Source organism: Aphis gossypii, chromosome 3 (assembly GCF_020184175.1).
Source record: "Aphis gossypii isolate Hap1 chromosome 3, ASM2018417v2, whole genome shotgun sequence".
NCBI classification, from domain to species: Eukaryota; Metazoa; Arthropoda; class Insecta; order Hemiptera; family Aphididae; genus Aphis; species Aphis gossypii.
This window is the reverse complement of record NC_065532.1, coordinates 13,234,388-13,259,291: the sequence shown is the minus strand read 5'-3', so window position 1 is coordinate 13,259,291 and position 24,904 is coordinate 13,234,388. Positions and strand designations below refer to the sequence as shown.

The following is a 24,904-nucleotide window of genomic DNA, read 5'->3' as shown; positions in this document are numbered from 1 at the left end:
TCGTGAAATTCGTGAAATTCGTCGAAAACAATAACACAATATATTATATTATTTAATATACAGTTAAAAAAGTAATTTATTTTACTTATAAGAAGTTAGATTTTAAAATTAATCAATTATTCATTTTTTTTTGTGATTTTAATTATTGGAAACTATTATTTAATATGTAAGTACTTAGTACATATTTGATAGTTGTAGACTTTTAATGTATACAATTATTGCCTTGTCTCTTTATAATACTGAAATCAAATTTAATTTAGCTGCATACTACTTACGTCCCCAAAAATGGTATACTTTAATTTTAAAAATTGAACGTTGGGTCCCGTTTCGAAGTTACAATTACACAGCTCATATATCATAGTTATCAATGTTATCCTATCACCAAATTCGATATTCAATATAAATTAATATTCGATACTAGAATCCACTCTCAAATTAAAAAACGGTTAGGCAAATTAAAAATTTTTACTGCTCCAAAAAGTTATGACGGATAGAAAAAAAATAATTACATACAATCAGTCATTAGATTCATTGTTTTGCTTGGAATTAAAAAAAAAAAAAAAATGGAACTTTGTGTATAAAGTCCATAAGCAAACTACCTATATTATATAATATTATAATTATACTTATTGTCTGTCAGTGAATTTAGAATATTGTTAAAAGATAATTAATCTGGTATATTTAGTATGAAATTTATTAAAACGAATATAAAACAAATATTGGTGAAATGAGAATGTTTTAAAAATATTATAAAATCGATTTTTTCGGTGAACTGTGATGTCAATAAATTGGGATTCAGCGAAGTAGATATGAACCATTATTGTTAAAGGATTTAGTTAAGCAGGAAAAAAATATTATTTTTCATCGATAATTTTCATCTACACAATCTCACAGGAGCACAAAAGGCTTAAAAATGTTTTATTACGTTTTTCTATACGCACTACCACTGTTCACCCATAGAAAATATTGATTTTTATTTTAAATTGTCTGTGTATATGCGTAATTAGATTTTAAATATCATATTATATAGATATTTAGAAAGATGAATGACTTCGTAAACATACATAATTATTATATTCAGTGATCCTGAAAAATTTCAGATCACTTACTAAGTCCCATTTATCAGTTTTCTTCAAATGGCTATCGAAATTCCGTCGAACACAATGCAAATACGGTGTCGTTAAGTCGTTAAAAACCAAAATAAAAATGTTATGCTGGTACCTAAAATTTTCATAGGGCGTAGATGATAATTAATTTCTTATAAAATAAAATATAAGTAAGATATTATAGTACAAAATATTGTCTATAAAGCCTACGGGCTACAACCATATACGACAGTCACCAGTACGTGCGTTGAAAATTATTGTAATCGATGTTTAAAACGCTGATAAATTATTTTATATATTTATAAATTTTATATTATTACAGCATTCGTAGTATGTAGGTACGTAAAATTATATTATTATTATTTTTCGATGGCTTAAAATTAAATTTAGTAGACTAACAGAGTAAAGAGTTGATAGGTTTTTGAAATTATGATGGTAAATAAATTAACGATATATTAGATAACAATATGATAAACAGATAATATAAGTATAATTGTTGTTTAACAACAATGGGTCGTAACTATGTACGAATGGATGCGTAATCCACATAGGTTCATAACTCGTAAACATCTTTAATAGGAAGTGAAGATCAGCAATACGCATATCAAGTCAACTGTAAAACTACCGACAACGTCAGCATAAATATTGTAAAATACATTGTTATGGCACAACTCGGAAATAAAACGGAAGTAAAGCGTCAGGAACTTTCTACGTCTTCGTATAACATTTCGAGCAGTCCCGGTAAATGAAAATAACATTTGGTTCAAAGATAACGAAGTTCTTGTCGGAAATTTAATACCTTATGAACTATTCTATTTTTTTAAATTTAAAAAATTAACTATTATTAAGTCGTACTAATTTGTATAGTTAAATATTAAAGAAAAAAATGTATTAACTATATTTATTAAATACTTCAGCTAGCTATTTTAAACCAAATTTAAACTTATTATAGTATGTACATTGTACTTACATATTATTATAGTAAAGTTGAAAATTCTATGAGTAACGAGTGTTATTATATGTATATAAATATCTAATATATACTTTTATTTTGTATAGATATAAAAATATAAGATTGTCCTTTACAAATATTATCAATCATCATAATCTATTTTAAATAATATATCACTAAAGTAGTAGATATACGATAATAGAAAATATGATTTGTTTAATTTATAGTGCCCGGAGAAGATCATCGATCGAATTTCGATCAATTGTTGACAATTAAGTTTTAAGTATTTGTGCAGTTAAAATTCTAAAAAAAGAATATAAAGATAATTTTTTAAATGAAAAAAGTGGATAAGGAGGTAAGTGGTTTATTTGAAAAGAGATAAAACAATAATTACTCGAATGAATCGATAAGTGATGGGTAACAACGTCTAATTGAAATTTTAATACTTGCTAAGTATGCTCATTTAAGATATTTGAAGTACCTAAATGTCATATAGATGTAAAAAAAAAATATTCTTATATAATAAAAAATCAAAGTATAAAATTGTATTAATAAAGTAATAATAAATTGAATGAAATATATTGTAATAATACGATACAATAATATAACGCTGTGTAAACGTACTACATGACCAGAATGTACGTGAAAAGCCTAACTAAAACGCCGTGTGATTATAAGACTGTTAATATAATATTAGTATCGAAATAATATATTATTTTGAACAATAAACGATTATAATAAATTTAAAAACAATTATCAAACAAATCACGTAAAAGTCTTAGAACAGATGTTATAATATGGTGGAGTAGAAGTGATTGTATCAATCCTTTAAGCCATGGGCCAATACTATTTTTTGATATTGACATTTATTTACGTGATAATTGTATAATCATGACATATGATTACTGAATTTATAATATTTATATATTATATACATATGAATATATTTTAATTTGGTTAATTATATTATTCATATACGCCGATGAAGTGATTAATTGATCAATTAGACTAAATAAAACGAAGATTAATTGTTATTAGAATTTTTTTTATATTCATAGAAAATGAAATATATATATTACTATTATTAACAAACACACAATTGTTTCTAAAACATACAATTTCGAGTACGCTTAAAATATTGTATGGTAGAAAATGTTCATTTAACACGTCATACATAAAATTAATAATGATATAGGTGCCCACTTATAATTATTTCATATAATATAAAAAATATAAATGTATATAATGTAATAACGTATACTTTAACGTTAAATATGAGTATAACTAGCACGAATCACTACATCGGATTATTGCGTGTATGACATATTATACATTAAACATTTTCACAATACATGTTGTACGTATAATCAAAGTATAAGCCTTTGGATTATAATAAGACGACCAGGTATCAGCGGTGGGTTTTTTATGAAAACAGATTTAATGAAATACGACCGTTTTTTCCTCTCCGAGATAAATATTATTTTTTATTTAGTTTCCATGTCAAATGTTTTCCTCGATGGTAAAAAGTTTTTCTGTAGGTATCCTATACAGTATAAATAATATACTAGTTCAAATTCAACTTTGTAATTGGACGGCGACAACATAACTGACGTTAACGACATTTTGGATTAAAAAATGTATCAATAAAATATGTAAAATCGATTACCAACATATTATGTGTATTATCACGTCGTTATAATATTATGCAATACTTAATTATCAATGTTTATGAAATATTTTTATGCTATATTATAATTTGTCATATCTATTTAAATAAAACTTTAAAAACTAAGACATGACACAATTTTATCACTTCTTGGTTTTTATAACATATAAGTGTATAGAGTTTAAAAATCAGCGAATCGAGTTAAATTAATAAATAATTTATTATTTCAAAAATGTATTTTTACCTTTATGATTATAAATATATATCTATAATATTTGGATTATAATACAGCAGTATCATCATGTATGATTTCGTTATACACCCCAATCGAAAAGAAATGTCTTGTTAAATTTTGTGCAACAAGCGAAAACAATATTACGGAGTACCGTATCGTAGATGAATATATATATATATATATATACATTGTATTGGTTTAAAAATACACATTTATTTAGCCCTTAGGTGTGGTTAGACTAGTAAGGTATAATAAGTATATATAAGGTAAGTATACCAAGTAATTGGTCGTTATTTCCTGATAAATAAGTAACAACATCGTTGTTCACAATATAAATGGAAAATATAGATGCGGTGAATACATTATAATATTAACACCGAATAATAATGAGATAAGACTTATTATAATATGTATTTCTAATATTTGCTTACTCAAAAATAAATATTTATTGATGCAACTTTTACGATTTTGAATATCAATGAATTTCTATTATTAATATAAAATAAATAAATATTGTATCTTATTACATAGTAATTGTGTGTGTAAAGTTAATCCCCAACTTAGTCCGATTGATTTAAAAAACATGCCAATATTTTACAAGTTAATTTTATAATAGATTGATTATTGGAATTTCTAAATATATTTTTATAATATTATAAATATTATATTATATGCTATAAATGGAATAACTATTACGGAATGCTAATTTCACAAAGCACTTTAATTTCTATGTCTGATTGTTTCGAAAAATCTATATCAATATTTTGACGATTGGTTTTGAGTTTCTTACGTCGTAGCCCGTAGGCCAACTTCATGGACATAATCATGTGTATTTAAATTGTATTAAAATTGAATTGAATTTCAGATCAAAATTTATGTTTTATACGTATTTGATTTTTATTAAACAATTAAAGTTTAAACTGTTCATTAAATATTACATTATGACGTTAAATATATTGTACCAACGGACATAGTTTTTATTGGATGAATATCTACACCAATTAAGTAGTAAGTATAGAATTGTTATCGTATACATAATGTGTATAATGCGATTTTTTTTAAGTTAAGTTCGCAAGTAAAAGAATAATAATTCAGTAAAGTTATAGAATATTCATGAGAAGTACCTACATTATATACAAATATCTTCTCTACTTTATTATGTACACTAAACAAAACAAAACTGCTTTTGAAACTGTGACACCATTACACCAATCATATTATACTTCATATTTCTTAAGTGTTCTTTTTATTCTTTTTAACGACCATTTCACATTTTATAATATATTATTATATTTCCACTCTTAATATCAATTTTATTTACCTTTATACGTCCCAAACATACTATTGTATCATAAATATTATTAATTAATTCTTCATTATTTCAGACTATACAAACATAATTGGCTTGGTAATTTTTTATGTAGAATAATTTCCTATTTTTTTTTTCATACATACTTTTTATTATAATAAATTATTGTTAAATATATTTGTTTTCGATAGTAATGCGTATTTGTAAATTTTTTAAATAAACACCAGGCAATATCATGTTATACTGGCTGTCACCTGCGTGTTTCGCCCCGTGGATAGTTGTTTGCACAAATTGTGGTACTGCTTCTTTGTCTTATAGTTATTTGGATCATAAACTGCTATAAAATGTACATACTTTATACCTACGAATAATAATAATAATTTAAAGTGTTTATAAATTCTCATTAATATACTTATAGATGATAAAAACAATTTTTTTTCTCACATTAAAATAATTATTCTTACGCCCGGGAAATATATTATATAATAATATTATAACGTCGTTAAATGAATAACAATAATAATGATTATTAAACAATAACATTAGGCGTGGTATTTTGTGGGTTTTCGCATCATACAGCCAATCAGCGCGCTACTGACTTATACAATACTATTTTTCTATTGGTTAATATTATTATGGATGCGTTTTAACTATTCTAGTCTCAATATTAAGGTCGTCAGTCGTAGTTAGAACGCAGTGAACTATATTTCAAACACCGTAGGACCGTTCAAAGCACTGAGCCATTTACAACATCTCATATTCGTTTACAATAATAATTGATTCATCGTTGATTGTATACACACATTCTGAAGTCGAACGTGGTTGATTGTTTAACTAGGTACGCTTTAAATAATTATTTTAATATACTATATTATAATATTATATATATACGTCAAAATTCAAATTTTCCAGTCGAGAGACTTGGTTAATTTAGGTTAATCTTAGGTTAGGTTAAAACTTACTTTGTGTAACTTATTATGTTACCTTTTTGAAATAAATGAAATAAAGATAAACATACTGTTAGTATAGGACCACGTAGATATGTTTCATTTTTACACCAAATTACGTAGTGTGTTTAGATGCAAATAACATATTTCTGTAAAAATCTGAAAATGTCAAAATATTGGACATGTTCTCTTACGAAAGTGTTACTAAAACTGTCAGGTATAACAGTAAAATTGTTGTGATGATATGTTTAACGGTGTGGATTTGTATGCGTGACAAAAAATCGGGACTTGCTTTTATAATATAGATTATTTCAAATTATAGAAAATATTATAATAATATATCCGAAACTTATTTTTTTCAATTATGGTAAAAGTATCGTAAACATCGAAATTATTATACTGACTCAATTATATAACTATATATCTTTATGAGCCTCGGGCTGCAATTACATGTGTGATCGTACGCAATTATTATTTGGTACCTAGTCAATAAGGTTTTAAATTTAAATTATATTGCTACAAGTTATTTGGTACTTGAGTTAACTGTCACTTTGTAGGGTGTAACCGCTAACTAACCTCGCTACAGTCTTAAGACTTACTGTGAGGTATATTTTTCCATCTTTAATCGAACTTATTCTTATTATGCAAAACTGTATATAGATTGTAGATTTCCTTAAAATAAACAATAAATAAATACCTATATTTTATATTAAGTGTCATTTGAAGTAAATATTTTTATGATCAAGATTGTACAATAAGGGTTTATAGAAAACTATTCAAAAGCCGAACAAAAAGATTATTTTTAAATACGTAATCAAAATATTTGAATTATTTAGTTTTTATATCGTAATGTAGGATTACAGTTGGTGGAAATGTTTGTTTTTAAAATACCTATTGTTGTTGAAAATTATCATATGCGCACGAGTGACAAGTGAAAACAACCGTTATTATTCAACTGTTTTTAATGTTCATGATGTGTTTAATGAGATAACGTCCCTAACCCCGGCACCATAAATACGAGAGTCGAAATAAAAAAAAAAATCCGCACTGGCACAACTCGACGGGTAACCAGGTATATTTTAACATTGTATCAAATGTAGGCTGCAACTGATATAGAATCACTTCGGCCGAATACTTTTACATTGTAATATACATATTATTATAATAACGTCGACCGAGAGTCTATCCGTGCGAATAAACGCATTATAAAAATACGTACGCGACTTGGATAGTAGTTAGGTATATATAATATTATAATGTGTGCATTTATAATTTACACAAATCTCGTTCGCCGATACGGTCATAATAATATAATATAATATAATAGGTGTATCTTATATACATAGGGAACAATTGCGTCGTTTTCGGCGAGAAAACCATAACAATATTTATTATTTTGTTACCGGATATCTCGCCTGAAAAGTCATCTCGTATCGAGATAATGAATTCCTCGACGTCTTTGCGGCGATCGATGGCAGCAGAGATTAGGACGCGGTCACCGACAATCGCTAGCATATTATAATATTTACTATATTCAGTAAAATCGTATAAAATAACGAACAAAAATCCAGAATGTGATTTACATTTTTGTCAACGACTAATGATATGTTATAATATTACATATATACACGGTGTATAGAGAACTACACTCCATAATTATTATTATACCTACGAATTCGACTTAAAAGTTATTGTGTGCGTGATTTTAGTGAATTACGTAGCACAGAGGTCTGCGAAAGAATACGGAAAAAACTATTCTACTTATTTCGAAACATACATAAATATAACGCATGTGTTCGCTTCGGTGTATTGGTTTCCACGACCATTATTATCAAGACTTTTATTTTTGCGCACTCTTCATTCGATCTCGTCGTGACTAGAAGTTCTTATACTGCAAATTTTACGCCAACTCCTCGGTATATATTACAATATACGATATCATATTATTATATAATTATAGATCATTTTTTGTTTCAAAATATTATTGTATGGATATTTGTACCTACCATTCTTTAAATTTATATATACTCGTATGTACATATATATTTATATTATGTTTACTTAATGGACTAAATGATTCTCAATCGATTGATCTTAAAACAAAATATAATGGACGGTGGCAATAAAAATGTATTACGTTTTATCATTTTAGGTTGATCACATTCATAGGTCGTTACCAAACTCTAATAAAATAAAAATAAGTGATACTGAAACTTCGAAAAACATAGTGGCTTATAAAATGGTATTCATCAAAATGTAGGTTTTATTTTTTAAATAACCTGAACTCGGTTATATTTTATTATTACAAAATCCAATATTATTTTTTAAAGGTAGTTACTATCAAAAAGTTATTATTTTATTTTTAATACGAGTACTTTTTCCGTGAATCTTAATATTGTACTCGACATTCATTTTTATCCTTTACGTTCAACGTTTTGCAGAGAAGAACCAAAACTACTGTTAAAATACAACGTCACAAACGACCGGGAAGCAAACACTATAGCACTTCTGTTTGAACTGATAGAATAAAAATGGAATATTTTGCATTATAATAGATACGACTAAACAATACTCTGCATATGTGTAGGAGCAGATTTTTTTCTTTCTGTTATAAATGAATATTATAAAATAATATAGTCACATGGATGACTGTAGTCATTATAACTACAGATACTCGACCGCGATGTACCTGCAAGTATACGTTTAAGTGCTTTATTAAATATGTACACACGTGTCGACACTTTGTCCAAAATCAAAATAAATCCAAAGGTCACATAAGCGAGTGTATAGTTTTGTTTCCTGCGATAAACACAGTTTTGTAAGATAATATTTGAGCTGAGTTGGAGAGAATTCCGATCGACTCTTGTATTCGATGTGTGTAAATATAATTTCAATAAATACACACGTTTGATAAACAAATATCATTGTGAGCACATCGAACCTCTATATATGTGTGGCACAGTGATATTATTGTACTATAAAGCACAAATTTCTATTTTAATAGACTATATTATAATAGTTTGACGTGTGGCCCAAATATAATTCATATAGTTGTATAATATCATTAATTTTCTGAAAATATTTATAGTACAGTTGTAAAAAGTCCGTTTTACAGTTTTTAAACATAATACAATTATTTAGGATTATGTCTTCTACACTGATAGGCACCTATCGCCAGAGATCGATTTTATTTTTCTATAATCGACATTTCGTATATTATAATTTAATATTATTATAATCATTACAAAAGTATACGGTTACGAACTTTACGATAATGCGTTGAATACAACATAGAAACTTTTCAATTAAAAAAAAAAAAATCCTATTTATTATTTTTATTTTTTTTGCATTTTTTAAATATCGACAAGAATATAGATAGCTAATATAATTAGAAATTCCTCTACTTTCTGTAATCGACTCACAAAGCTAAGGTAAACCTTTTTGCAATTATCACCCTAATTTCTGCCTTATATCTATCTATAAACAAAGTTTGGAGACCCGTTTATACCTAACAAGATTTATTTTTAAACATAGTCTCATTTACTGTTTTAACACTTAACCACCAGGTATATTAATTTATGATGGAGTGGATGATTCCTTTGTGGAAATATCGAAGGATGTAATTCCACAATAAATTTTGATACATAGGTACGTAATATTTATTTATACATATTTAACGTATAGTAAGTTGAAAATGGAAGTTATATATTTTGAATAAATTGAAATTATAGTTAAGTGGCATCAAATGGTAGTATAAAAAGACTACCGAGAATCCGAGAGGTTAATACATTTAAATTATCCACAAAATTTTGGAACGGAACGTTTTGGTCTTTATGTCTTGGGTTCCACTTGGAAAACTTTAGTCTTTAGTAGTTATAACACTAACGGAATATACTTAAGACTTTAAGTTTTTACTATACTCAATATTCGTCGTTTGTGTTCTACTGTACATCTGTACACGTCAATCTAACGTGTGCGTCTCGTAACACATTCATACGCATAAGTAATAAAGAAACATCGTGAACGGTGATTGGTATATATTATTACCACATACCTATTTAATGTATAATAATTATAATGTTACTATTATAGTGATAATATAATATACCTTTCTGTGTTTGGCCATTAGGTTTCTAACGAATTCGACTCGTGCCATCTGATCGTGACAGTTGACCGCTACGGATCCGGTGTACTGTAACAGAAAAAAAAAAGGAAAAAACCAATAGTAAAAACGATATAATATAATATATTTTATTACTTAAACGTACCTATATATACACGACGACCAAACTCGTGCGCTTATTATTACGCCAGTATAGATACACGTAAGTATCACACACTTACCGATATCATATAGTATACGTACATAATACATGCCTACATATTATTATTGTATATAATATATTGTAATGTACGAGGCGCGCAAGACATTCCCTACGACGACGGTCGCCACTCATGAACTCGCGAGTATAATAATAATATATAAAGTGTATAATATTACGTTATATTGCAGTGCACCAGGATATACCTATATAATATAAATATATTTATATATATATATATATATGTATAAACGATGACGGGTATTGTAATATATTGTTTTAGATATATATGTATATTATACACTCAGCTCGTTCGGTTTTCTCGTATTACACGTTTTTTTTTTTTTTTTTTTTTATTCCGGTGGTCGTATAATATATATACCTATATATATAGTACCGTTTGTGTTTACACGATAGTATCTTCGCAACATCACTTATTATTGTACAGAGATTATATTATTATATATTATACGATAACTGGGATGGGACTGGAAGTCCATTAGAAAAATAAAAAAAAGCAATTTTTTCCGCGAGATGTGTTCGGTCTACGGACGACAACGTTTTAATTTAAAAATTATAGGTATATGTTAATAAAACAACAAAAACAACGATATTAAAATGGCCCAACTCATTACGATCATCGCGTTTCTGATATAACATCATAATATTATAGTATTGGTTATAAAAAATAAACTTTTTTGATTTTAATGATTTTTTGAAAATGTTAATTACAAATTGTATTCAAAATTGAATTTCTTCATTCAACCCATTCAATAAGCTTATTTATTATAATAAATAAATATTATATAATAATAGGTATTATATAACCTATAAGTTATAAGCAAACCTCACTTTAAAAAAACTTTGAATATATTAGAAATCTATGTAAAAGCTTAAAAAAAGAATTTTTTTTTTTGATTTAATATTAAGAATTTTTATCTGCAAAAGATCATATTTGTTAAACAATTGTTTGCTAAAATAGTTGTGCCATCTACGTCAAATAGCGATCAATTCCGACCTTCCATCAAGTGTAACGCACAGTATAATGACTAGATCGCGCGAGCTTTACGTCCCCCAGAGCTTATGTTCATCAAGGAATGTGTTGTAAACTTACATGAAATATGTGTCTAAATGGTATTTATTTAATCATTTGATGTAAAAATTGTAGCGGTTAAAGTAGTATTTTAAAATGTATGATTAGTTTATCATCGTCTCACGATCAACTCAGAATAATTAAGATTAATATAATCTATATTTATAATAGATACAAGTATTATATAGGTTGTGATGAATTTCTTCTTCGAATTAAACGTCACGACGGATTCATTACTTATTGTTTTCAATATTAATAATAAGAATCAAGTTGACCCATACGGTCATACATATTTTTTATGCATGTTGGATTATTGCTGACAACTGTATATATTATATTGACAGTATTATACAGACATACGAGATTTTTTGATCAAATAAAAGGCGCAATTTTGGTTTGACAGTCGTTATTGAGGGCGAACAGTTCAAACAAACGACTACATTATTGAATAAAAATATATTTGCCAACCAAAAACTACTATTGTGAAAAGCCTACAGACTACTAAAATGGTATAACATTTCAATGGACATAAACGAAAAAAGCTAATTATTTGACTGTTAAAAATCGTAAATGGTTAAGCTGATATAAAGCTAGTCAATGACTTTAATAAATTTATAATAGAAGATAAATTTCAAAGCAATCTTTATTAAAAGTGAGTTACTTTTCAAAGATCAACATCGTATAATGTGCTCATATTTCTACACATGTCGAAAATATCTTGCAATTGTATAACATTGATATGTTATTGAAATATATAAACTGTATTAATATATCCTTTATTCAATCAGTCTAAAAACAACCGACAAAATATTCCAACACAAAATTACACTACAGGTAGTCGATACTATAATATAAAATTTAATCTCGATAAAGAAACTATTAAAAATAATCAGCTATCTATATTGTTGGCCAATAGCCATTATTTTAAAGGTAGTAATAATGTTAACGATTTAGTATATATGACTAAAGAGTAAGCTTAACAGCATACGATATCGTGACTTAATAATAATAATATAACAAATTGATAAATTCGCAAATAGGTACATGCTTTTAACAATAATTATTATCATATATTTTTATATATAATGTATCAATATGACAATATAGTAATTATAAGACTAATTTGTCGATATTATCTACTATAATACGTAGTTATCAATATTTATACAACCACTTTAAAGTAGTAGTAATATTGTTAATAATATTTATACATTTTTTTTTACTTATACTTTACACATTATAAAATAAACGCATACCTATTATAGAACGAAAAGCTATTGATTGATTATTGTTAATTTACATGCCATAATGAGCACGTGTTTTGCTTGAAAATTACCAATAATTTCTAGTTAAATGTTCTCATTTTTCGTTTCTAAAGCATTTAAATTAATGTTTTTAAAGATAACCCTGCTTTAGTTATTATTATTATTTTTTTTTTTTTTGACTTACACACAAATACTGTTTTAATTCCTGAATAATTTCACAAAGAGATTTTATACGATTTAGTGCTGTAACAAAGACATTGATTAGTTTGACCTTACACAGCGATCTTAATAGATAATATTTCCCATATGTTATCTGTAAATCGCCACGTCAAATCACCTGTGTATAAATATTCGAAAATCGTTGGTTTGTGTACATCAGTGGTTATTATTTTTTTTTAACAACGATTTAGGGCACAATATTATTAACCCGTTCGAATAATTTCAGACGGTATGTCTAAAAAACGGGTTTAAACCGTTGTTATTTTTTTTTCGTTCGGATCGAATTTCGTATTGTTTTGCGTTATAAATAATATATTATAATATAACACAACTACAATAACTATGACGTACGGTATGGGTACACGGCACGGGTAACGTTGTATACACATATAGTATATTACACATAGGTACTACACATTATAGTACACAACGTAACAGCTGCTGATCTTTGATATTTTGATCATTGGCCAGTGAACGCACTTACACATTTTTTAAGTAAATCTCATTTCAGAGATTATCTATTCGTTATGCAGAATCGTCTGACTTAACCATTTATATTTTATATAGTGTTTATTTTAATTAAAAGAAAAATTAAAATTCACATTTTCATTTTTTATTCCATTAGGTATAATTTATAACTGATCCCGCACGTCCGCGGTACGTCAAAACGTGACAAATTAAAGGCCGTAGATTTACCCTTTCTCAAACTCTGTTAAATGTAAACTTTTCAAACTTTGGATTGTTTTGAACAAGTATAAAATTATTTAACGTATACCAATAAATATTTAACACGTACAAATTATAATATTATTTATATATCACAATCAATTGAAATTATTGAGATGTTCAGAACTGTAAATACTTGTGGTCCAATCTACTAAAATAGTTATATTAAGAACTCTTTCTATTTAGCTTGTGGTGTATATTTTTACATTACATAATATTTCAATATTGTTATCTACTGAAAATTTCACATACGTCGTGAGAAACCGATTTGGGAATATTAAAAAAAAATATATTTTCGCAGAAAATAGCACTGTCGACGGATAAGGTTTTTTTGTTTTGGGTTGTCTATAAGCCATTTATAGCTCGCGTTTTTCATTTGCATAGTGATATTATAATAACATAATATGCGACATATTATTTATTGTTATCGTCCATGCGGCTACAACTAACTGCTATAAAACGGAACACATTGCAAAAAGTCTTAACCATTCATCATTGATCATTGTCATATTATCGTGTTTAAATTTTTTTCTTATCATTAATTTGTTTTACATTAATCACCGTGTCTATACTGTGTGTCAAAATAACTGAACGAGAATAAATTATAAATAGACTTGAAAAATAAAAAAAATGATATCAGAACGCTTCTATAATAATTTTACAAAATTTATGAAATTCTACATTTGCACATTACTTAATTAATTATTAATGGAATTTAAAGATATATTATGTTTGTTTTTTATACATGAGATAGAGATCTAATTTTCTAATTTTTATACATACATTCGTATCACGTCATTATGATTCCATATAAACCAATTTTTTTTATTTTGTTTTTTACTTTGTATTGCTTTTTTCAAAATTATTTCATTTGTGGATTTTTATAATATTATGTTTATTATCCAATTTTTATAAAAACAAATAAATTAATAAGAAATGTAAAAACCCAGAATGTGGACAAAATTATTATTGTTATTATTATATTGGGTTGTTATTGTTTTCGTTATCGGCTTTTTTATTAAATATTTTAAAACATACCTATAGATTATCGATTTTCATATAGCCTGCAGTACCTATACGGTCAGTATGCCTATAACATCGATATCGATCGTTTCAAAAATTTAAGATTTAGTGTTGTAATTTGAAACTCCTGGTATGAAGTATGCACCGATCACCAATGGATGTGTAGAGAGTTCGTTTTCTATGACGTATAAAAATATTCTGTCGGACAATGGAGTCAATTTCATACCTACCTACTGAAAATCCAGGGAAATACCTACATGGTAAATAATTTTTTTTTTTCTTAATTTAATTTAATTTTTCAAATCTTTTTATTCATTTTTATAACTAGTTTATGTTAATTTTTAGTCATCCTTTTTTTTTTTTTTTTTGAATAAGTATCCCTCTTTTTTGCATTTTTAAAACAATCGTGTGCTTTTTTTGTTGATTATTATATACTTTAGAATCCGAGCCCTAATTATTACTTTTATAAAGCAGATTTTTTAAGTCTTAACTAATTTTGGTTTATGTCGTTTATGAATAGTAGTTTTATAATTTATTGAGTCATAAAAAAATTAATGAAATATTTTCATTTTTGAAATACATTTTTTACGTAAATTACTATTCTTGGCAAACGCCATATAGGTGCCTATAATTATTATTAAAAATGTTATACAGTAAATAATTTGTCTCAACTCTCAAGAACTACAAAATATGTTAGTAAAAAATGTAAAAGTAAAATGAAAAATAGAATAAATACCTTGGAGAGCATACGAAATAAAGGTTACAAGAATCACTGTTATATGGATTGTGATATAGATATTAATCAATACAGGTTCTGTGATATATATTATGCTCGTATTCTATCTATTATAATGTTATGATGTTGTGATTTTATTTTAGGTTCTTCGTTTATGCAGATTGCACACTTATTGAAATAATAAGTGAGGTGCTATATAGAAGAGCTTATAACAAATGCAATTATTATTTTAGAAAAAAAAAGGTTTGATGATATCTCTGTTCGGTTCTGAAATTCGTCATTTAAATGCAAGTAAGCATCAAAACAATTTATGCGCTTAGGCTGCTTATGGTGTTGGGCCAATCGGTTTTAAGATACCTGTTACCTATTCATTGTAGGAGTTATGTTTAAATATAAATCAAATTTTGTTTGATTTTTGCTGGTCTGTTATTTTTTATTTTGGTCTCGAGTATTGTCATCACTTATTGCACGTTTCTTTCCGAATAAACTGGAAACCACTACAGAAGGAATGATTTTTTTTTTTATTTGCCTGAAGATTTATTGATAAAATAATATTACGGATGACAGTATATGTACGTATGTGCAACGTACCTATGCGTGTAATTTATTATTATAATTTACATTATACTGAGTAACAACGAAATACAGCTATTATATTATTATAATATTATGTTGTTCAACCGCTAGGGGGCCCCAGACCGTTGCACGTTGGAGCCAGTAGTTTTCAATTTTTCATACGCTATCAATTATTTATTTATCAGTTTACATAATGTGTATAACTGTATATAGTGTTTTGTAAAAATAGGATTACCGATATTTTAATGTTATTGTAGAATTAAACTATCACCAATGATGAAAATAAGCCCCCCCAGTGGAATTATGTTTTTGATAAATCGGCAAAACGAGGATAGAATATATATTTATTTTATCGATGTCGACAAAAATACATTTTGGCATTGTGTTTATCTCTGAAGTAAAAAAAAAAAAAAAATGTTCTTAATGATGTATTATAAAATAACTAGTATAATGTTATAATGTGTATTGCAAATAATATTATATAATATACGTATATAATTTTTTAAACATTTTACATACATGTTTTAATAATGCATGAAACTGGTATGTGCATTTTAAAATTAGTAAAATACTCGTATGTCAATAATTGTACATGATACACGCATACATGACATACATGGGTTTTTAATGATTTTATAAGTTAAGACAAAAACAACTTATATTTAAATTTCAAAATTTAATATTTTAAATAACTTAAATGAATTATATGGATCTCAATTTATTAAGATTTTCAATAAAAATTGCCATCGACATAGTTGATACTAATTATTCTATTTGCATATTGTAAAACCGAAAAAAGTTCTCAACTTGTTGTTGCAACAGTGAATTTTATATATTCTTAAATAAACATTTTATCCGTTCCGTTTAGATTTAGGTCTAAACTACGAGTATAATGTCTAGAAACAATATGTAAGAGTAGAAAAAAAATATTGTAGCTTTTTTAGGTGCATCCTACTGACTTAAGGCTAAGAACAATGTCATTATCATCATCATCATCCGCGTGTACAGGTATATTTTATTAATAATTGATTCAATGGCGTTTACACTGTCCAACGAGGGTCTTAATAATATTATAATACCAGTGGCACTTAGGATGTATTTATAAGTAAACATGTAAGTCTAATCGATCAACTTTCCAAAAACACAACTTATTCCTTATTTACATAATATAAGCATTGCACGACGATATGGGTATATACTAACTACGTACAATATTAATAATACATATTATATAGCATACGTGGACACTTATTAGATTTGAAAAAAGGACAATTTACAGTAATTGTAAATTTGTTTCGCTCTCTTTGGATGTCCACGTGGCATGCGTGAACATTATTGATAAAAACGAGTTTTTTTTGCGTACCGACATACGAAAAAAAAAAAATCGTTCGGAACCTGAACTGTTTATTATATGCACTTATAAAATTTTAAAATAAATTGATCCGTTACCAACCTCTCATAAATTGTGCGTGTACAAAAAAATAATATTAATTAATAATACTTATAATATTATACGTGCCACATAAACATATCGTATTCATGCAATATACACAAATAATGCAATTTTATAGGTAGGTATTTACGCGTAATTTAGCATTATTAAATATATATACATTGTGTGTATTATAATAACTTTGAGTATTAAAAAAAATCAACTTTTTTCTTGAAAAAAAAAATACAACCATATTATTTTGTATATTTTCTATCCTGACGTAGTATTCTCAATGAAAGGTCATTACAATCTGTTATTCCTGTGCTGTTTATTAGTATATCAATTAAGCTTATTTTTCATAGCGTAGCAGATTTAAAGAATTATGTTAAAAAAACATTTTATACTTACGTTTAAATTGTTATAAAATTGTTAAGTTTGTTTTAGATTGCACGATTAATGTTCATTTTTTTTGATACATTTTATATTTAGTTAAATTTTTCACGTGCACTCGCCCCAGTGAGTCTATATATATATATATATATATTATAAAAAACGGTATTACTCCTAGTAATGTCTTTAATCATCCATGACGGGTGTTTTGAAAATAGTAATAATAAAAAAAATTGTGCGTAAAATATAATATGTTACTTGAATTTGTTGGAAACGATACTATATAATATATTATACATAATTTATTTTAATGTTAGTTGTTACGTTGGATTGTTGTAGATTATCCGTAGACTTTTCTAAATGTATACTTTATTGTGACAACTTACAGTAACTATCTAGTTATATAAATATATCAGTATAATATGTAGAAAAACAGACAAACACAATTATAACGATTGGTTATGAACTGGTTTTACAAGTGATGGATAAATTTGAATATCGTCTACTAGAAAAAGCATTTATTGATGTATACACGTCGTAATGTCAGTGTTTATTGACGATGGACCAGCTGATATTATATTAAACTGCGAGTATAATATAATATAATTATTATTATTTTATTATACGTGAGTACAATAATACAAATAATGCGTGGTCGGTTCAGACTTTTATTGTAAATTATACCTTGTTATTTGATTTGGCCAATGGCAATAACGCATATTATATTATTAATACGACGACACGTTACGTTATAAATAAATTATTTAAAATGTTAATATTAAACACGTATTATATTAATCTATTCCTCGGCCATCGTCTACTTAATATATTCTATTATCAAATACGACCGCGGATAATGTCGGGAGAAAATCTTTGCTAACCGATCGAATGCGACCACAAAAGATATTATATTTAGGTTCCGTTATCGTAGAGGCATAGAACAATATAATACTTTTCTAGACATAATACTCACAATAATTTAATAATATTTTACAATAGACCGTATTCACTATGTCTTAAATATAATGTGTACACAAGTCACAAATACACGAATATACTATTACCTATGGCTTATGCAATATACTGTATTTTATCTAATAAGTAATATTTTATTGATATAGTTTAATAGGATAGTATTGGTTAAAAATCCTCATAAAGAATAGATATTCTCAAGAAATAAAACAAATTTAACGTTATTGTCAAAGTCAGTAATATTCTAATCTTTATTTATTATTTTAAAGAGTAAAATTAAGCACAAAATAATGAAAAATGTAGGAAAAAATCAATATTATTATACCTACATAATATTAAACATTTTATGGGAATGTTTAAGTATGTAATAAAAATTAAAAAGTTGTCTATAAGACAAATAATTTATTAAAAATAATATAATATAATAATATAGTATATGCATTGAAAATAATATTAATAATAAAGTTTATTTTTTAACTAGAGCACGTACAAATTATAATTTACATACATGCATACAAACTCATAATGCCATATAGTGTGAAGGATAAACGATAATGCGATTGTTCTGTTTTTTGTTTTTTATTCTTTGCTCACGGGCAATATATTATAATAGTATGATTAACCTATGAGAGTTATTATAGCAAACGATAATCGATTGATGTCGATAAAATTAAAAAATATAATATACTGTAGTACACTGTCTCGTTTTGAATCCGCGTGCTTGATAAAATTCACATTATTTTATATACATATATTATATTAATGTAGCAAGGTTATAGGTTACAATTTATTTTACTAAGCACTGTATACGGTGGTTGCGTACTTATGACGTTATGTATCATGAGCTATTAAAATATTCTTGTATCCATCAATGCGCTCTAGTTCATGTACAGTAATAATAAATAAATAATACTAGTTTGGTTTTAAATCAATGAATGGTAATAGCTCCCATAATATATCTTTTAAAAAACTCCATTTATTATAGTGGTACTTTAAAGGAGCGATTTTTCGAATTCATCCGTCATTTTTCAAATAACGGAAAAAAATTATTGAAAAACGATTAGATAAATTAAAGTAAACTATTGAGATTTAAAAATAAGTTAATTTTGGTATTCATTTTGTATGGCTCAAAGTCGTTTATTAAACACTATTTTTCATCATATTATAGCTTTCATATTTAATATCACAACACAAATTCAGCACTTGGGTTCATCCACGGCCAACTTGATTGAAACAAAAAAAGATTAAATTGGTAAAAAAAAAAATGTTAAAACAGTTATGTTCTAGAGATATACTAATTCAAATGGCTTCTACGTCAAGTTAAATTATTTCATTATAGAATATTTATCGCGGTTATGTACGAATAATATAATTATAAATAATCGTCTACTTTTTTTTTCTAAACGACAGAGATAGAGAGAATTTAGCGAGACACAAACACAGACATAAGTGCACAACACGACTGCAAACCCCGGTGAGACTTCCTCTTATAAATAATATATTATCTCGGACCATGACTGTGATACGATAACAATTATTTAAAAGGAAACCGTTTTTTTTCTCTTCAACGGCAAATCGCACATTCACACAACAAATTAACATAACATAATCGCACAGTTTTATTCGTGATCTCATTGATTCAGAGCGGTGGACACTGGACATGTCATCCGGTTTACGGTAATTAACAAAACAAATAAATCTTAGAGCGAATAAGAGTCAGGTTAATAATTTACATAGCGCAAAATAGAATAAAATATAATTACATACTCATTGACATATAGACATTATAGACACATAATACAACGGACTTACAGAAGACGACCAAATAGCGATCGTCACTAACGTTCTGTTTGTACGTATTATATTATTTACGTGGGATAGAATAAATAAGCAAACCACAACAAACCTGTTTGTATTTTCGAACGTTCACGGATCATTAATATATTTTAAATTTTTAAACGTATATGTAACTATGTACCTAACTATTACTTGGTCAATTATACTACTACCCGTAAGTCTGTTAAACACCCGCGTTTTTAAATAACCGAACATATACTATTATTTTTTATTGACATAATTTTACAAGTCAAATTTTTTGAAAAAAATCATCAAAACCATCATTATGAGTTGTAAACGCTATAATTATTTATATAATTGTAATGTGTTTCAAATTTCAAAACTTAGTCACAATGGAATATTTTAGAAACATTTCTTGGTAAATATTTTACAATATCAAAAGTAAACAAGTAAATAAGTATGGCTATTGAAGCACAATCGACTTTGTATTAAAAAAATATTTAATTAAACTGTTAAATATACATTTATTTTTTTACAAAGTCGTTTTTAATTAATTAATTTTAAATGCGAAAAAAAACGTTTTTTTAAAACACGATAAATATCATGAATAAAAATGTAAATATACAAAATTAATAGTCGATAATGATAATTTGAGAAAATCCATTGGTATCGAATGTATTCTTATACCTAGGTACATAAAATTAGGTTTTATTGTAAATCATCGTAGTGTATGGTGTATGTTACTACATGACATATGAGTTATAAGAAAATATTGTTTAGGTTTTTTTTTAACGGTTTATGTGATATAATTTTTTGCTGTAACCAGTTTTTATAAGTTAAATATTTCGAAATTATTTGATAAATGTATGTACAACATGAAATCAATCACCTTTAAATTTATATTAAATTTATAAATTAAAATTTTAATGCTTCTTTTGAGTAATTATTACAGATAACTACGAAAACTAACAAAAAATACGCTATGAAACTCCGGGTACTCACATAGATAATTAATTCATCTTAAATAATTTCCACGGTAGGTAATCATTATTCATTTATGGTAACTATACCTTAAATTTATTTTTTAATTTAAAATGACTTTAAAAAATAAAATAGGTGCATTAATAATTAATAGTCATAATATGTCTTACAATTTTATGAATGTTTCAGAAATTATTTTTAAATAAAAAAATGTCAAGTAAAATTAATAGGTGGGTTAGGGCAAGTGTCTACTGCTCTGCTGTACAGTTGTAGGTGTTGAGTGGGTCACTTTAATGGGTGTGTTAGATTCGAATTCAAAAATATTTAATTGTACATGAAAAACGAGCGGAAACAGTCTGACAGGCTATGTTGCCAACTATGTTTCATGATATTATGTTTTTTGATATTGATATTTTAAAAAATTATTTTATTATTAGTTTTAAATTTATTTAGTTTTTGCCGAAAACATTGCGTTCATTTTATTATTAGTATCAAATTATTATAGTAATGTATATAAATGTTATATTACATTATATGGTTATTAACGTTTGAATCAATAGTACCTTTCTGAGTGAAGTAATTATTTTATCATACTCATAAAAATTATCAATTATATATTTTCAATATATTAGTTTACAATTATTTTTTTTTAAATAGCTATCTATAGCACATAACATGTATAGAAATAAGTATATAAATTTCCCAACTCAATCATGTATAAAATACCAAAAATTGATAATGTAATACAATCCATTACATTATCATAATATTATAGTGCAGTTTTTATACTAACAATCCTAGGAATAATCTAATGAGTTAGACGTTTTTGGAAAATTATTTTTTACTCTTCACCTCGAGTTAAAACCTTCATAATTGATATAATTTCAAATGAAAAATGAAATAGTGACTGAAAAGTAATTTGTACAGACAATTTAAGTTAATCCTAATTAAATATATATGTTATTAATATATTTTAGTTTCATATAATATTTAATAGATTATGCATATCTCTTAATAAGTTAAAAGAAGTTGGATTTAACCTCTATTTAACCTGTATACGTACCTATACTACTACCTACTTGTAGATATTATCTAAGTTGCTTTTCTGATAATTCTATAGTGTGTATCATTAATTATAAATATTTTTAAACATGTCATTATTTATCACTGTTGACTCTGGTTATTATTTTATATTTCTACGTAAAAATTGTTTTAGTTGTTATGAATAAAAATATAAAATAACTTCAAATGAATAATGCTCATCATATTAAAAAATGTTAGTGCGTAGGAATCTAGATATCTATATGTATACAGTTATTTTATACAACTTGATAATGATAAATGAAATATGTCAAATTATATTAACATATTATTATAATTATTATTATTATTTATATTATTATATTATAATAATATTAAAGTATAGGTAAAACAGTAGAAAAATGAATTTAATATGTATTATGATTTAGCTAAGTACCTACGCAGTTAAATGATTTTTAATAACTGTAACGGAACACAAAATATCGGCATTTAAGCATTTTTGATTTTTATACATATTATTGTGATAGTTTTCACATAGTTAGTCCATGCATCGTAATTTTCTTTGACTATGTTATTATACGAAAACCTCTATTATTGATTTTGTAAACGAATTTTATTATGGTAAATATTGGGTTATATTATTACGTACTTGTAGAATTAAAATACTAGTCATATTTGTTAGATAAACATTGAACTAATTAAATATTCCATTATTGTTATGTACATATCTTATACATTCCTACTTGTCCGTTCTGTATTACGGCTATGAATGATTATATTTCTTACACGTGTGGTAGCCAGTATATAATTCCAGACGATTTGAATATCATACCATAATATTGGTAATTAACATTTTTATACAATATTAAATTATAAATATTCATCTCACTGATAAATTATATAAAATTATAAAAACATACTATGTAGAAATCATGATTTTCGTTTATGCATATAATTCAGGTTTACCGATTTTATCAACAAAATAATTTTAGTTAGTTCGGGATAGTATATATTTATAAAAAATGTTTTACACGCAGAGTTTACGTTAGTAAATATTTTAAACGAAAATTTTTAATATTATGTTGAAAAAATGTAAGTACGAAGATTATTGTGGTAGACGTCTGTAAATTAACCAACTTGATTGTACATGATAATGATTACAGTGTGTAAAAGAAATTAGTATACTACAATATTATAATAATATGTTCATTTGTATATATAAATATAATATAACGATAATGGTAAATCATATGTTATTATAATCCTAATATATGATTATAATTTCGTAAGGGAACAACGGAAAAAATAAAAGTGAGTAGCCATCTCACTTTAAAGAGTGATGATATATATTATTTTGAATTCGATCGCATAAAAAAAAAAACATTTTTTGTAAAAATCAGTTAAAACCCGATAATCAAATTTTTTTTTTTAAAAATTAAGTGTTAAATACAATGTGAATGAAACTATATTGTATGTATATTATAAGATTATTTAGGGCCATAATACATAAAAATTATATAATTATGATAATAAAAATAAAACAAATTTACTATTATTTTGAACTATTAAAAATAAAGATTTAAAGTGGTGTAAAAATTACAATAAATGTTGAATTTTTTCTTAAAAAGATAATATATATGTAAAATATGCTGTATAATATGAGTATAATATGCTGTAATTAATGTATTTTTTGATTTTTAGTAGAAAACAACTTTCGAACAAACTCACGAAGTTGCCATTTCGGTTTTTGGACTCGCGTATAATATGGTTATGCATTCAAGTCTCCGATATAATATTGTGTACAATGTACATACAATTTTATAATTTATATTTTTTACTTAAATTTACAACATAAGTAACTATAAATATTATATATAATATTACATCATGTTGTATATTATTTTTACAAGTGCACTTTACTTAAAATGCAGATTAAACTAAAAAATATATACTAATGATAATAATAATAGTAATTAGTATATTAAAATATAATATGCGTAAAGATACGTGATATAAAATATAAATTTAGGCCGAAAGATAATTAAAGATGACATCATCCGTTCGATAGTACTTATAATATTTTATATTCCCCTCGGCGGGAAGTCGTTTTCTCTGA

General features: G+C 25.8%; 1 protein-coding gene across 1 annotated transcript in view; it reads right to left on the bottom strand.

Annotated features, from left to right (window-relative positions):
* LOC114129414 (EGFR adapter protein-like) overlaps window positions 1-24,904 on the bottom strand; it is a 136,120-nt gene that overhangs the window by 107,295 nt on the left and 3,921 nt on the right. The window contains exon 2 of the mRNA XM_050204750.1: window positions 10,324-10,407. Coding sequence (XP_050060707.1) covers window positions 10,324-10,407 — 84 coding nt within the window. The remainder of the gene's footprint in view (window positions 1-10,323; window positions 10,408-24,904) is intronic.